At 45.7% G+C, this 16,711-nt stretch overlaps 1 protein-coding gene and 1 long non-coding RNA gene across 3 annotated transcripts; one reads left to right on the top strand and one right to left on the bottom strand.

Moving 5' to 3' along the window:
* Positions 1–881: 881 nt before the first annotated feature.
* LOC144200822 (uncharacterized) lies at positions 882–4,969 on the bottom strand. 2 transcript variants are annotated; one of them, XR_013327201.1, is made up of 3 exons: positions 4,717–4,969; positions 2,758–3,807; positions 882–1,830 (listed from the first exon to the last, which is right to left on the bottom strand). It is a non-coding gene; the product is annotated as an uncharacterized LOC144200822 (long non-coding RNA). The 2 variants fall into 2 exon arrangements; XR_013327202.1 differs by having other exon boundaries at positions 3,586–3,807; positions 4,717–4,875.
* hnf1ba (HNF1 homeobox Ba) lies at positions 3,068–14,847 on the top strand. The gene is made up of 10 exons (XM_077723150.1): positions 3,068–3,812; positions 6,335–6,534; positions 6,700–6,976; positions 7,047–7,273; positions 10,705–10,841; positions 11,596–11,722; positions 11,803–11,988; positions 12,058–12,176; positions 12,293–12,337; positions 13,567–14,847. The coding sequence occupies exons 1-10, from the start codon at positions 3,394–3,396 to the stop codon at positions 13,585–13,587; spliced, it is 1,758 nt and encodes a 585-aa protein (XP_077579276.1). The 5' UTR covers positions 3,068–3,393; the 3' UTR covers positions 13,588–14,847.
* Positions 14,848–16,711: the final 1,864 nt, after the last annotated feature.

Genomic DNA, 16,711 nt, shown 5'->3' with positions numbered 1-16,711 from the left:
AGACGGGACTGCATTTAGGGAAAGAAAAGAGCAGGAAGTCGTTGATTTCTCGGCCTCGCTCACGCGTACAAACTTTGTCCAGAGTAAACAGTGCCCAGTGACTTTCAATTCTCGGGCCCGATTCCGATCAGCGCGTGCACGTTTGGCCTCGGGCGGAACCGGGGATCGGCGCTGGGTCATGTTTAGGAATCGGGAGGGGTACCAAGAAAAAAAAATGTAAACACATATATTTAGGTCTATCTGTTCTGTGTTGTATCATGGCCATTGACCACTTGATTAAATCTGGGATCAAAGTCGCTCTGGAAGGCCGCGACGCAATCACCACTCTCCAATGGTTCCCTGACAAGATGGCCGCCGCGCTATTTGCATGATTAATTGGCTTTTTGTGCCATCTCGACGACGACCCGCTCTTATCAGGGACTTTTACGAGGCGTTTGCTGTCGTCGGGAATCTGCCACTCCCTCGCTAGCGTGACGGCTTGACTGACTGACTGAGCAACCAAAGTCGTTTAAATACACACAAAAAGCAATGTGGGGAATTTTGATGCAAAAAAACGGTTTCAAAGGCAAAAAAAATGTTTTGATGGGAAATGTCAAAAATGTTTTTTTTGTTGACGTTGACAAGAGCAAAGATTAAATAAGCAAGCAAATAATAGGTAAAACCACATTTATTATACATAGTAGGTTTAAAAATCACGATAAAATTCAAATGCATAAAATACATGTCAAAAAAGTCAAATATACCTAAAACAAATTTTAAAAAATCAAATATTACAAACCATTGCCAAGTCTCCACTAGTAAATAATGACTTGATTAATGGGCCTCCACTGTCAGCTGATGGCATCAATGCAAATGATGGGTGGAGTTGGGGGGGGGGGGGGGGGGGGGGGGGTTACCTTTTTTCAGTTCCTGCCCAAGAGTTCAGGTCGAGGCTAAGGTCCGGCTCACAGTGCGGAACGCCACTTCAGCGCTAGTTCCTCAATCTGTAGCCATCTGTAGCCAAGTGTAGCCGAGCGACCGCCGCCGCCGCCGCCATTTGGGGGTCGAGGGTTCCGTCCCAGTCAGGTCATCCCTGCCACTTTTGGTCCCCTCGAGAGTCAGAGCGGCCATAAAATCCATTTTAGCACAAGTTTTCACCAAATGCCCACTCTGACGTGACCCACAGCGGGAATCGAACTCCAGCATAAAATCCCCGATCCCCCACTAGGTTTGGCATATGCTCAGGGCCAGTTTTTTTGCTCTGGGAAAGCTGGGCGATTGCCCAAGGTGCAATCTATCAAAAATTTCCACTCTCCACACTGTCTGAGGTGGGGTTGCCTTTCCCCCTAGCGTCAATAAACTGTCACTGCATGCCAAATTAGCCCGGACCACCTCTGCTTATGATGCCAGATGTGGGTCAATGAGATTAGTTTAGGATGATACATTCTTATTTACCCTAAATAGTTGTCTTCTGACCAAAATGGTGGATTTTCTCTGTCTTTTCAGTTGGGACATCCTCAGTAAAATGGCCGCCAAATTTCACACAGGTAAGTGGAAATTAAATGTGTTTTTTGTTGTTGTTTTTTTTGGAGTGTGAGCAAACGTTGAAATGGCAAACTGGTTCCACTGGTGGATGTTCTGAGACGCGCTCCAGTGCGCCAGGGGGTCCTTTGGCAAGCAGGACGGGACGCTCTCGTGGGTACTGGATCAACCTTTGTTATTTTTTTTGCCGTTAATGGTTGACGCATTTTGACACGGCCGAGACCGGAGAACGTGTCAACGTGCGGGTCATCCCCATGTCGGCTCATTGGACGCCGATAGACGCCCACTCTGTCCGTTTTGGATGAGTTCCTAGTAAAAAAACAAACAAAAACAAAGTCAGCTTTGTTTGAGTTGAGGGTTTTTTTTTATCTAAAAAGAAACTTATTGCTCTATATTTTTGCCATTTGACTTTGATTAGTTTTATCTTTTTTGGACATGATTTTCTTCATTTTCAACAGTTACCCTTCATGCTAATCTCACAGACGCTTAAATTAATATAAGATGTATTTTGCCGCAATTAATCGACAACTGAGCTATTTTGATGCTTGATTGATTGTTTACACAATTGGAAATAACGTGAATCACGCTGCTATGGAACTTGACACTGCCCCCTACGGTGTGGCGCAGTACTACACTTGATGTGCTGAACTCAAAATGCCCAGTTTAAACCCATTAAAAATAAACGAGGGATCGGAAATAAAAAATGTGTTCGGACGTAGCTTTACTGCATTATTGTTTATCACCGAGCGAAGGGCAGCTCAAGTGTGCATCTGCAACTTTATTGAACAATAACAACAATAGAAGCAGATAAGAGAAGATCTTGTCAGGTTTTTGATGGCGTAGGATGATAAACCCATTTTTTGACTCCTCCCCTTCAATGTCGTGCCCCATTTATGATCTGATGTTTACATGAAAGGTGGCTCATTTATTCACAAGAAAGCAGTACTACTAACGATCATCCATTTTGATACTACAACCAGAATGTAAGAATGTTCATGGTCAGAATGGATTGGACGTCCGAGGCCGTCAATGGCAACTGATGAACCCTACATGCTCAAATTTATACATGAATTATATATATTTTCTCGATAAAAACTGAGGAAGTAGGATTTTTTTAAGCTCCCAGTAAAAAAATGGATTGGACGTGGAGAGACGTCAATGGCCACCCATGCCTTAACATCTTAGTCACTTGCTCTTTATAGGGTTAAAAATCAGAATTCAACTAGAATGACTTGCCTTGAATATCTCAATTCAGGCCATTTAATCGTTCATCTCTATTCTATATGTTGTTGTTTTTTCCCAAACACTTTCTTTTTCCCTTATTGGAAGTTTTTGAGTTGTTTCTCGGCGGCGGCCACTCTTTCTCTCTCTCTCTTTCCTTTTCCCTTCTTTATTTACGGCTCTCGTCCGTATTCGCTGGCTCGCTCGTTCGGTCTCTCTTCTCGTTTTTTACGGCTCATATAAGCCGTCCAAAGTCCAATCCGAGTCTTTCTGATAAGCGGAACCAATAAAAGCAGCCGCAGCCTCCGCGTGTAAACACCTCAGCCCCGAGTTTAGGCCTCCTCCGCCTCCTCTGCCTCCTCCTTCTCCTTCTCCTCCTCCTTTTCTTTTCCTTCTTTATTTTTCGTGTCCCCCCCTCCTTTGCACTTCTTCTCGTCTCGCATTTACATAGAAGGCCTCCATCAGCCGGCCCACTCATTAGCATCTTTTATATCCCCGAGCCAGGCAGGGGCATCATGGCAAAGTAGATCCATCCGCCTCGCCCTCAAACAGGTGTCAGTCGGACGGAGCTCCAGCGGAACTTTTTTTTTCCTTTTTTTTTTTTTTTAATCCTTTCCCATCCCCTCTTCGTTATTATTATTACATTTTTTAATGTTCTCCAACATGGTCTCCAAGCTGACGTCCCTGCAGCAGGAGCTCCTGAGCGCCCTGCTGGACTCCGGGCTGACTAGGGAGGTTCTGATCCAGGCTCTGGACGACATGGACCCCAACTCGGCTCTGGGTTTCGGAGTGAAACTGGAGCGGCTCCAGCCGCCGCCGTCCCCCCGGCATAAAAGCACTCACCACCGGCAACAGCACCACGAGGAGTGCGACGCCAAGCCGGTCTTTCACACGCTGAGCAACGGTCACGGGAAGCCGTCGGTGACGGCGGCTGCGGCGGCCAAGTTGTCCGGGGACGAAGGCTCGGAGGACGGCGACGATTTCGACACGCCGCCCATCCTCAAGGAGCTCCAGTCGCTCAACACCGAGGAGGCCGCCGAGCAACGAGCCGAAGTCGAACGCATGCTGGCGTGAGTAAAAAAACAAAATTATTTTTATTATTAACTTTGAGAATTGCTGTCAGAAACTGTCGGTTTAAACGATTTTGATAGGGCACTCGTAGACGTCAAGGGCAGGCCGTGAGTTTCACTAAATGCTGATCGATCCTTGAAATAGCTTGGACGGCTAGTGACGTCAATGGCAGGACTTTAGTTGAACTTCAATTTTTAATATTTGGAACATGTAGGTCAGCTCCACTATGGTTTTAATGCAGAAACAAATGTCGAAATGAAATGGAGACAAAATGGAGGCCAAGTCTCTGCTCAAAATTAAATAGGAATTCAAAGCTTCAACTTTTAATTTTAAAAAAAACTGCTACTCCAAATACTGCAATAAAATAGAAAATATACATTCGTTTCAGATAAAAAAAAGTCAAGGAAAAACTTATTTTGGAGTTGCACAAATTGGTTTTCATTGTCATTTGAACATTTTTCCTTTCTAAATTAAAGCCGATATTAACTTGTCATAGTTGACAACATATTATACTAATTTTCACATATCAACTACTTTAACAGCAGTCATTATACATTAACAACACACTTTATTTGAGTCAACGTGCCTGTTTTGCACATTTTGTGTTTAAAAAATGCCTTGCAATATATTAAATTGTCAAACACTGTCACATTTAGATTAAGCACCACTAAACGACCTTATAACACATTTGTTATCACTAAACATTAAAAATAAAAATGAAGAAACAGTACCTAATAAATTAATATTATAATCGAATTATTTACACTATAATAAACGCAAAATGCTTTTCCAGCTCGATATTTATGACGAAAAGCCCTCCTAGTGTTAAAAATGTGAACTATATTTACAACTATTATTACGTACTCTGCCGTTCGAGCGTTAATGAAATAATAATTGGCTTACCTTCTCACGCGACAACCAAATATTTATTTAAAGTAAAAAATGTTAAAATATGTATAAAAAAAGACACTTAAATGAAATTTGACGTCGAGTAAAAATGTAATCCCAGCCGGCAGCAGTTGTACGAGCATCAGGCCACCAAAGACCAACTAAAAGCCACGTGGAGCAAGCGCGTAGAGTTATTATTAATTTTATTCTATAAATCATCAACTGGAAGACACACAGTGTGGCGATTAGGCTTCAATGGACATCTGGTTATTCATTGTCAAAAAAAAAAGTTATAAACTAACAAGTCTCACACTTGCACTGCAGGCAGGCAGGCAGGCAGGCACACGTTCTCAAAACAAACACACACACGCGCCTCTGGTTATTTTTTCGTTATTAACTAACAAAATCAAGTGCTCACCTCATTAATAAATCAATTAGTCCAAGTCGTTCATTTTGTAGAGGGAAATCGTTTGAACGAACATTGCATTGGACGTCAAGGGCTGCCAATGGCATTAAAAGATTAGCTTTCATAGCCATTCGTAACGGTTTGAATTAATTGGGTGAATTAAATTCGAGTGTTAAGACAGGCCTTTATCAAAGTGTGTTTCTGTTTTAAGTGTAGTGATTTTAGTTTTTAAATGACGTTTTTTTCAATTGTGTGTTTCTTCAGAAAAATATTTTCAACATAAATATTAATGACAAGAAACAATTGTAATTGGAATTAAAAGAAATCACATTGGCCTACCAAATGATGAGTAATGTCCACCTATCAACGTTATAAAGCTCTTCACAAATTTGTGTGAGCGAGCTAAAAGTTTAAGTGTGTATATATATATATATATATATATATATATATATATATATATATATATATATATATATATATATATATATATATATATATATATATATATATATATATATATATATATATATATATATATATATATATATATATATATATATATATATATATATATATATATATATATATATATATATATATATATATATATATATATATATATATATATATATATATATATATATATATATATATATATATATATATATATATATATTAAAATCATGAGCTAAACTTAGTTTAAAAAAAACATATATATACATATACACAACAGTATGTTTTTTTTAAGTAAGTTTAGTTCATGATAATTGTAACAAAAATAAATGCACTTGCACTTAACCTCTTGTTTTAGCTAGTTCACGCACGAAACCTCTGATTTGACAAAATGGCTGGCGAACGCCCTGGCAAATTCCTTTCCAACACTTTATTGTGATTATTATCGCGATTATTTTCGTGCTTAAAACCACGACTGCATTTTCCTTTGGACATTTCCTCAGTCGGGGGCGACATTTTCCCCTGTAGCTTTCCGAGTCCAAAGTTTCCCAAGCGGCACTTGAACGCACCTTTTGAAAACATTTACAAGCTGATAGCGCGGCCTCATTTAGTTTCTTAAAGGGATACCGCTCCTCCAAAACGGGGTCACTGGATACAAACACGCTAACAAAAACGTCGACAAAGAGTTTGAATGCTGGTAAAAAAAAAGAAAAGTTTAGTGACGCGTGTGCATTTTTTTAATGTTGTTGTTTGTATTTGGGGGGTTTTGCGCAGAGAGGATCCGTGGCGAGCGGCCCGTATGATCAAAGGTTACATGCAGCAGCACAACATCCCGCAACGGGAAGTGGTGGACATCACGGGCCTCAACCAGTCGCACCTGTCCCAGCACCTCAACAAGGGCACCCCCATGAAGACCCAGAAGCGAGCCGCCCTCTACACGTGGTACGTGCGCAAGCAACGGGAGATCCTCAGACGTAAGTCCAACCAAAAAAAAAACAAAGTTTCCATTTTGTTTCTCCAAAATGGCGTCCTATCCCATCACAGGTTGCGTTGTTTTCCTCTGGGAATGTCTCCCTCTCTTCCTGGACAAACATTGCGCAAACCCATCATAACATGTGTGTGTGTGGTTATTTCCTCAGAGTTCAACCAGGCGCCGCAAGGTCCCGCCGGCAACATGGCGGACAAAAGCAACCAGGACCCGGCCTTTTTCTTCCCGGAGTTCAACACGTCCGGGCAAGGCGTGGGTCCGGCGGGCGGCGGCGGGGACGACGTCGGCGGCGAGCCGTCCTCCAAGAAAATGAGACGCAACCGCTTCAAGTGGGGACCCGCCTCGCAGCAGATCCTCTACCAGGCCTACGAGAGGCAGAAGAACCCCAGCAAGGAGGAGAGAGAGTCGCTGGTGGAGGAGTGCAACAGGTCGGTCCAATCCATAGGAAAAGATCCAAAATGGAGGCTTGAAATGTGGTCGTTGTTTGTGGTCCCCTAGAGCCGAGTGCCTTCAGAGGGGCGTGTCGCCGTCCAAAGCTCAGGGTCTGGGTTCCAACCTGGTGACGGAGGTGCGCGTCTACAACTGGTTCGCTAACCGGCGCAAGGAGGAGGCCTTCCGACAGAAACTGGCCATGGACGCCTACAGCACCCCCACCACGCACGGCATCAACCCGCTGCTCTCCCACGGCTCGCCGCATCACCCGCAGGGCAGCGCTTCGCCACCGAGTAAGATCACCTCTTCTCATTATTATTATTATTATTTTTAGTTGACCTCCGGCAGAAATAATCATGGGGGGTACACACAGTATCATAGCCCACCACAGATTGAACCTTAGCCCTGTTAGCTGGAAATGCTAACCCATCTTTGGACATGCTAGCCAACCTTCAGTCGGACATGCTAGCTACTCTTCAGCCGTGCTAGCCACTTTTCAGACAAGCTAGGCAACCTTTGGACATGCTAGCCAGTCTTCCGATATGATGAGATGTCAAATGTCAGTAGGTCACGTTGTCGGTAGGCCCGTAAATGGAAGGGAATGAGCTTTCCTCGTGCCCAAGCGGCCCGTTCAACAAGTCAACGCGGGGAATGGTGGAGCGGGAAGCTCTCCGGCTTGTTTGACGAGGCCTTGGCGGAGCGAGAGGAAGACGGACGAGCGCTGGACGTGAGCGGAGCTGAGCAAATTCCATTGTCATTCCAATCTCGGACAACACCCCGAGAACAATCGCCATTGTGGCCCGCAATCTCCACCACAAAGTCAGCGCCGGGCGTCCCGCGTCGCTCGGGGTCGCGCCGGGGTCGCGCCGGGGTCAACTTGGCCCACCAGACAGCGCCGGCGGAAAGGCCACCGCTTCACCTCCGACGTGGCCGTTTACCTAGCGGCCCATCGCCGTTGACCGGGTCTCCTCGCCGCGTATACGACGCGGCAACAAAGCCGATAACGTTATCCTCCTCGCCATCGCTCAGCCGTCATAAAACGTCGGCGGCCCATTGTGTCCACTCGTGTCTCAACATGAGAGAAAACAAAACTGTTTGCCTTGCCGGGCTTTGCTCTTTTACCTCTGGATTAAGCGCTCGTCGACAACGTTATTTACCTTCTTCAATCTTGGCTGAGCCAAAAGAGGGGATGGCCTTTGACCCACGTGCCTTAGAGGCTTCAACTAGCCACCCTAGCTTAGCATGCCGGAGAAGCCAAGGAAAAGCAACAAAGGCAAGCCTGGGGAGACCATTTTGAATCCCGACCAGGACCACCTCATTCCTAAAACTTTCTCCAAAGCAGGCAGGAATTTGCAAGAGAACTTCTCCCTCCCTCCTTCCCTCCCTAAACTTTACTCACCTGACCACGCGTTGACCTCAGCGTCGGGCCCCCGGCTCTCAGCTGGCCGCTTACAAGGCGTCCCGCCGCTGTCCCGCCGCTGTCCCGCCGCCGCCCCCGTCGCCCCCGCCGACAACGACGACGACGACGACGTCAGCTGTTTTTCAGTGTCGGAGCATAATGTCCCGGCGGGGTTCCTCATTGCGTTGCTGGGGCACGGCCTGTATTATGCATGCCTAATGGACAATTAAAATCCTTTTGCTACTACATCTCCCGGGCCTTTGATTAGGGACTCCTTGGACTCCACCCCCCCACGGCGGGGGGCCCCATTGTTTGCTGTATTAGAAGACTGCAAACTAGGTTCATTTATCTCCTCTGTTGGGAGTTGGGGGGCACATTTTACACCCACCTTTTTTGTGGGGGTGTTTTTTTTACCTTTATGGGTTGGAGAGGCTGGTTTCAGACTTGGAGCAGCAGGAGCTGTCCACTGGGCTTTTGGGCTCTTTTTGCCTCAGACAGGACTGATGAGCTGGAGAAGAGGGCGGGCGGGAGATGCTAATCGGACAAACACCCACCCAACACCCACCCAACACCCACCCAACACCCGCACGCTTTCCTCGGCTGCGCCCTCGCCAGAGTTCACCTGTGGGTCTCGTCCCAGGATTCTTTTCCTTTGGAAATTTTGCCTTGATTTAAAAAAAGGCTATGCTGAAAAGATGGACGAGATCAGGAATCCTTTGACTGGCCCTTACACCTGTTGTGGGGTGTCAATGTTGGTTCAACTTGGCAACATGAAGTTTTGGTAGCCAAGTGATGAAGCACCAAAAAGTCTCCAGAAGACTGGCTCAAAAACTCACAGGATGGACTCCATTTTGGCTCAAGTCTTCTAAGACGACCTCCTTTGGGATTTAGTTTTTGGTATGATATGTGGGCCACAAGAGGAGCGTGTTGGAGTACTTGACAGGCAGCCAAACAAAGACGACACGCAGCTTCAAAATGTCCACTGGAGAGATGACGCCCTTGTTTCAATGTGATTTGTTACAGCAGAGCATCCGTGGTCCATTTTGTCCAAGTCCATATTGTCTGTAGGCCCCCCCCCCCACCTTTCCAAGTCCCGCAACCCTGGGCCGGCCTTGTAAACACGACGGCGGGACAATAAAGCAGTCCATCGGAGCGTTGACCCCCGCTCGGGAGACAATGGAAGGGCGCTCATAAAAGGACACTTATCTGGACCACTTTGTTACGGCTCAGTCATAACTCCAATTCCGGGGACACATTGGATCGGCTCCTCTTTTCTCAATGCGCCCCCGAGGTGGTCCCGCCCCCCCGACCGGATGCGAGCCCCTAATTCCGTCCACAACTTGCAACCAGCGGGCGACAACCGCTTTGGATTTGGACAAAAATGGTGATAACACACCTTTTTTTCCTGTTGCTTTGATTTGACTTTGTTCATTTGAATGTAAATAGAAGAAGTCTTTCAAGTGTTTTGAGAGCAAAAGAAAGGCAAGCAAGCAAGCAAGCTAGCAAGCAGCGTTTTGTTGACAGTGTTTGGTTGCTACGTTGTGAGCAAATGAAGTGAAGGTGTTTGTGATTGAGATTGCCACCTCGCCCTCCCTCCTCGCCCTCCCCGCCGACTCCCCAAAACAAGACGGATGACTTCATTAAGCTCCGTCAACACAATTAGCCCACACTCGGGTAAATATTGCGTCGGGACACGCAAAGCCGGGACAGGACAGGCCAGGCGCACCTGCCACTCGCCATTGATGCTCGTGTATGTCCAAATTTCAAAAAGGAAATATTACAATACATTTAAAATAGGAAGTCTAAAGATAGTTGAATTAATTATGAAGGAAAAAATGTGAAAAAATCCTTTTTAATTGAGAATAACAGAAGATTGTTTTCTTTTTTGTTTTCATTACTGTAAAAAATGCATCAAATAGTTCAAAAAAGCAACAGGAATATTTTATTTGGATTTTCCCTTTCTGAATTTGGATTAAACGGCTAAATAGGGTCCGAATTAAGCGTCCAATCTACTGGGATTTCCCTCTCCGAATAGATTGGACGTCTAAACGCACAATCTTTTCCCCCCCGTCACGTGTGGCGGGGGGGTCAAGGACGAAATTGAAGAAGGACATCTGGACTGCAAACATTGTCTATGTGTGGATAAGAATGTGTTTGACATCGGGTAATGTTGACCGTGCGTATCGCGGCGGGACGCTCGGGAAATCGGCAAACAGTGCGCCGGCCGTCCCCGTGTTTGGTTTTCCACGCGGCCCTTTTTGCCGTCCCCGACCGGCCGAGGCTTTTCCGCTCAACTCTGACCTCTTGACCTCTCCCGTCTTTCAGTGCGCTACAGTCAAGGGCCGGGCGAGGTGACGTCGTCCACCGGCATGAGCCACCACGCCGCCCAGTCGGTCCTCCAGCAGGTGTCCCCGGGGGGCCTGGACCCCGGCCACGGCCTGCTGTCACCCGACGCCAAAATGGTGAGTGAGCGAGCGCCACAGATTAGATAAGGGCCGTCCCGACACCCGCGTTTTAAGGTGGGACAAAGAAAGGTTCTGTCCTCATTGATTTGGACGCCGTTTGGGAGGATGGGTGACGTCTTCTTCCTTTATGTTTTTTTTTTACATTTTTCCTCTGCTGCTCCAATATTTGCTTTGTAACAAGGAAATAGTGTTGGAAGGTGCAGCACTGGGGCGGAGGGAGGGGGTCACCTGTCAACAGGGGCGGTCCTGGCAAATTTTTGTGCTTGGTAGACAGGCCTCTCGACCAGAAAAACATATTTTTTTTGTCTCATTTCACATCATTTTGGCCAAAACCCTCATTTAAACCCAATAGAGACTAAATATATAACAAAAAAATAAACAAAAATGGTTTTATTTTTTTTTCTAACTTACCATTATATTTATTGAATATTAATTGTTGTTTTTTAGCAGGGCTTGTTCATCTCTTATCGGAGCATGAGGGCGGGGCCAAAAATACTTCTTGTCCCGCCCCCCCCAAAAGTCTGATATTTTGAGCCAAAATGTTTTTTTTAAAGGCACCTTTTGTTCCTTATCAGTGTTTGATTCCACCAGTGTGCGCTTTCCATACACACACACACACACCCTTTTATGCAAGAATTTGTACAAAGTCAACATGGACACAACACTGAGCTTTCTTTGATCAACTTTGGATTACAATCACCACTTTTAAATGAGCTTTTCAGCTAATAATGTCACTTTTTTTGCATGTCAGATTTCGGGTTCGGGAGGCGGCCTCCCTCCGGTCAGCACGCTGACCAACATCCACAGCTCGCATCACGGCCACCAGCAGACGCAAAACCTGATCATGCCGCTGTCGGGGGTCATGGCCATCGCGCAAAGTAAGCCCCGACAAAGGCCCCGCCCCCCCGCGGCCACTTTTGTCCATTTTTCACCTCAGCTCCATTTTTATTCCCTCCAGGTCTTAACACGTCGCAATCTCAGTCTGTGCCGGTGATCAACAGCGTGGCGGGCAGCCTGGCGGCCTTGCAGCCGGTGCCCTTCTCGCAGCAACTTCACAGTCCTCATCAACAGAGCCTGGCGCAGGCCTCGCCCGGCGGCCACATGAGCCAGCAACCCTTCATGGCCGCCGTCACGCACTCGCACAGTCAGTAGCCCGAAACGACGTTGGCTTCTGCTCCTTTTTTTCTGAAGCTACTTTTACGCTCTCCCGCAGTTTACCCACACAAACAGGAGCCCCCGCAGTACTCGCACCCCACGCGTTTCCCGTCGGCCATGGTGGTGACGGACGCCAACGGTATCGGGACGCTGGGTTCCATGACGGCGGGCAAGACGGTCAGTCACAAACACATGTTTATCTTACGTTTGCCTTCATGAATGTTTTTTGTTGTTGTTGATGTCATTTCCTGTATTCGGAATGTCATTTCTTGTTGATTTGTTGTCTCACACAGGAGGCTCCAGTAAACAAGATGGTGCCACTTGGGGGTCTCTCATGGGTAAATACTTTTTTTTTTTTTTTTTAGTCCAGTAAACACACACATAGACACGCAGGCGCACGTACTCCTCCGTCCGTTCATTTCCTGTCCAATCAACTTCTTGTTCCTTGGAGCTGAACTCATGTTGATTGATAGCGTGAGGAAATGAGCCTCTTCATCCAAATTCTCAAGCTTGGTGTCACGCTACAGTGGATAGGAGGGTGGGCTAGGAGGGACGACGGCAGGGGGTCGGGGGTTTGAACCCATTTTAAAAAGAAATAATGATAAATATACTTGGTATTTCATTTTTGAATAAAATTAAGTCTATTTTAATTGTGTATATAAAAATAATGTGAAATTAATGAATTATTAATTAAAAAAAGAAATAGTGTATGATGTATTTTTTGAAAGGAAAAATGCTGTCAATATTCTGTAATATCCATTTTGACAGCATTTATGTATAAGTCAAATGAAGTAGGCTGTGTTAGTATGGTATGGTGCTAAAGCACGACGCCACCTTGGCACGCTAAATTTCCCACGCCGAGCGCTGATGGCTTCACGTTGTGTGACGGATGAGGGGGAGGGGCCTCAAAAAGGGAGGGCTTTAAGCCAGACCAGCGCCAATTGCCAAAAAGATTGTGGAGATACCACAAAAAAAATTAGAGCGAAAATCCAGCTAAAATAATATATCAAATATCATTTCAATAGGACACAAATAGTCTCTTATATTATTGGAATAGGCTCCAGCACCCCCGCGAGCCCTGTGGCCGGCGACAACTCTCATTTGTAACGTGCCCATGTCTGATTTAAAGTGTAAGAATTATTGAGTGGGCCCTCCCGGCAGGTATTTCCTTATCTGAACTTTATTTGGCCGAGCCCGCCTTCTTCTCACAACCTTTTTTTTCCCCTTTTTTTTTTCTTTTTTTTTTTACAACCCTCCCTATTTAGCCACAAAGCCTCCATTATTGCACCTGACTAGCGCTGATGGCGCCGCCCCACGGGTCACCTTTTTATCAGCTGTTTGCACCCAAATAAATTCCACAAACAATTCCAAATGGACTTAAATCTATTTGGTCAGGTGTGGAGCAAAAAGTACTCCGCCCCTCTTGTAGTAAAACTGTAGTAAAAAACGAAGAGCTGTACCCTGACCTGTAGAAAGTTTCTAAGCCGATTGCTTTAAACGGCGTCAGCCATCTTGTGCCTTTTCCCCTAGTTTCTGTCTCACGCTAGCTGTTGTTTTTTTTTGACAGTGTCCTCTCCAAGCGTGGTGAGAGCGTGCCCACCTGACCTCCTGGCTGCCCGGCAACCTCCGTGCATTTAGCCCTCTATTTTCCCCCCCGCCCCGCCCGCTCGCCCATCGCCGTGGCGACGGACAACGGGTCGGCCCGGGGAAGCAAAGGAGAAGGGTCGCGTCCCTTTTTTTTGCTGGGATTGAAGCAACTTTATTGAGCATGCAACTATGGCGGATTGTTTTCTTGAAAAACTCCCGGAGGAAAACAAATCTGGCCAATGAGCAGCCCCAAAAATGTCTTCCTGTTTGCCTTTGGCGCTCACTTGCGTGCGTGCGTGCGTGCGTGTGTATATACTGTGATTTTTTATTTTATTTTTTATTTTGGGTTTGTTGACAATCTTCAGAGGACTATGCAAATATTAAGAGGAGAAAATGAATTTAGAAGACATGTTGTGTAAATGCGTGTAGTGGGGAACAGGATTGGTTGGTACCATTTTTTACTCATCGTTAGCTGAAGATGCTAATCAAACTGTAGCTTTTTAACAGTAACACTTTCATAACCTAAAGAATATATGATGTAAAGCCCCTTCCCCCAAAAATCATGCATTTTAATTGACCTTTTAAAAAGCAATTGTCTCGTTATACTGACAATAATGCAATTTTTTAAAATTTAACTACCCTGGTTGTCAAGTTATACCCAAGGTGACAATCAACCACGTTTCCCCTTACATATATGTACTATGCATGAGCCGTGGCATAAAAAAACATTTTAATTTTTATTATTTTTTTTATGTCACACCACCTACTGTATGCACTACGTGAGTGACGGCACCGACAATATCTCGCACAAGCGTTTTTTTAATAGTTTGTTTTGTTTTTTGTTCACTTTTTTGTTGATATTTTGCTCAACGCTGCCTGCTGGAAGGAGAAACAAAAAGGCCAAAAGTAGAAACTAATTTCCTCATCTGTGTTTTGATATGAATTTTGTGGATAAAGTTGGAGCCCACTGACAGATAAATTTGAGGAGGGGGTGCTTGACACCCAACAGTATTAGACATTTCCATGGATACGTTAGGTCATGATGTTGCTAGCGGTTGATGCTTCTTTTTTGGTTTTTTTTGGACTATTTTGGACATTCATAGCCAGATTCTGCGTGAGTGTGTGCGTGTGTGTGAGAGAGATTTGCTTCTTCCTTAATGTATTATTTTTGTAAAAAAAAAAATTGAAATCAATCTTAAATCATTATTTATACGTGCTGAGAAAATGTTGATATTTTAAGTAAAGGTTTTTTTAAAGTGGACGTCATGGTTGATTGTCATTGTTTTGGTGTGGTGGCGGGGGGGTGCTGGAGCCAAACCACGGCCTACATTCGGGGGTGGTGGGGGGGTTACCCCGAGCGCCTCCCCCCGCCGTGAGCGGCGGTCTCCTCCCGTTGACCTGCCTTGGGTCTTGTAATCCACTGATGTTGCGCAATTTGCTTTTGAATGAGGCCTTTGATTGTGCCGCCCGGGAAGCCCACCATAGATCTGAGCCGGACCCTTTTTTGGGGAAGCTCTCCTGCCGGCGACAAAAGGCAACGGGCGCGTGCGCGCATCTGTTTGGGGTGACTTGGCAAAAGCTTTCCACTTGGCCGCTAATGCGGCCTCAATGCAAATTGCCCGCTTTGCTCTTTTTTTTTGGGGGGGGGGGTGCTTAGGCCTGATGGATGATGGTGACACTTATGGGAACAATTACACACAGAAATGTATGGCTAGGTGGACATACTTGGGTTAAATAGGGGAAATTAAAGGTTATTCATTGGAGTTTAGTTCATACAACCAATCATTCATAGTTAGGGGCAATTTTAAAGTGTCCAATCAGCCTAGCATGCATGTGGGAGGAAAGCGAAGTACCCGGAGAAAACCCATGCAGGCCTGGGGATGAGCATACAAATTCCACACAGGTGAACCGACCTGGATTTGAACCCAGGTCCCACACTGTGAGGCCGACGCACTAACCACTTGGCAACCTGGTTGTCATAAAAAAAAAGATTATTTCTTATGTGCAGGATTCAAAATTAATGAAAACAGGAAAAAGGCCACAAGTATTTAAAACAAAGAGTTTTTAAGACTTTATTTTACCCCCTAAAGTCATCATTATTTGAGTTAACAAGATGAATGCCACCAGAAGTCACCATAAGGGGCGCCGCAAGGCCACGTTACCGTGGCGACCGGTGACGAGAAGTGACGAGGGGGCGGGATGATGGAAGAGCGCGGCGTCGCACACGTGTTAAAGATGGCTTTCGGTGAGCAATTAGCCTCTCGACCCTTGACCCCCGCTGGGCCGCCACCTCCGTGAGTCCCTTTGGGGCCCAGCTGGAGTTGATGTAGCGTCCTCGCTTGTGACGCCGCGTTCAGCACGTGCCTTGCACTTTCCGCCCAGGTGTCGCCGGAAGGTCAAACCACAAAAAAAGTTTGCAGGAAAAGCATTTAAAACTGTAGACGTCAGTGAGAGCTAATGCAGAATTAGTGTGTTAAGCTAACGATTGGGTTTTTAAGTCTGGGGTTTTAATTGGGATTTTTATCAGGGTTTCAGGCCTGTTTTAGGGATCGAAACAAATGGTAAGATATTCAAAGTATGTTTTTGAATTAGCATTAAGGTTGCTAATTGATGTTTCATTCCTGGATTGAGGTTCCAAACCAGATTCCGTTTGAAATGCCATTGTAGCTTTAGCAATTTTATCTTATAGTTTTCACATCTTTGATTGGATTTGTATTTGTTGTCAAAGTTGGACTTTCAAGCCAAATTGGCCTTTTTCTGTGGCCACAATGGCGCTTTTTCTTCTCTTGTCATGCAAGCTTTTTTGGGAGCACTCACGCATTTGGAGAACATCTGACAGATTGATGTGCTCATGCTGACGCTGTCGCAGCTTTGTCGTGATTTACGGCACTCGATGGTTAATGTTCACCTTTGCGCCGGCCCGCCGCCTTTCACCAGAATGGGGGCAAGGCCCGGAGGGGGTCCGCTCTGATCTGGGTGGAGACGGATGCGGCGGGGTGATGGAGCCTCATCGGGCTTCTAATGAAGCTCAATTGGAGGCGGGAAGACATGCAAACATCTATAATGAGCTGCGCTCTAATCGCCAATGGGCCACACCATTCATCACCCTCGCGGGAGCAATCATG

This window comes from Stigmatopora nigra, chromosome 8, assembly GCF_051989575.1.
Source record: "Stigmatopora nigra isolate UIUO_SnigA chromosome 8, RoL_Snig_1.1, whole genome shotgun sequence".
Lineage (NCBI taxonomy): Eukaryota > Metazoa > Chordata > Actinopteri > Syngnathiformes > Syngnathidae > Stigmatopora > Stigmatopora nigra.
This window is presented reverse-complemented; position numbering and strand designations above follow the sequence as displayed.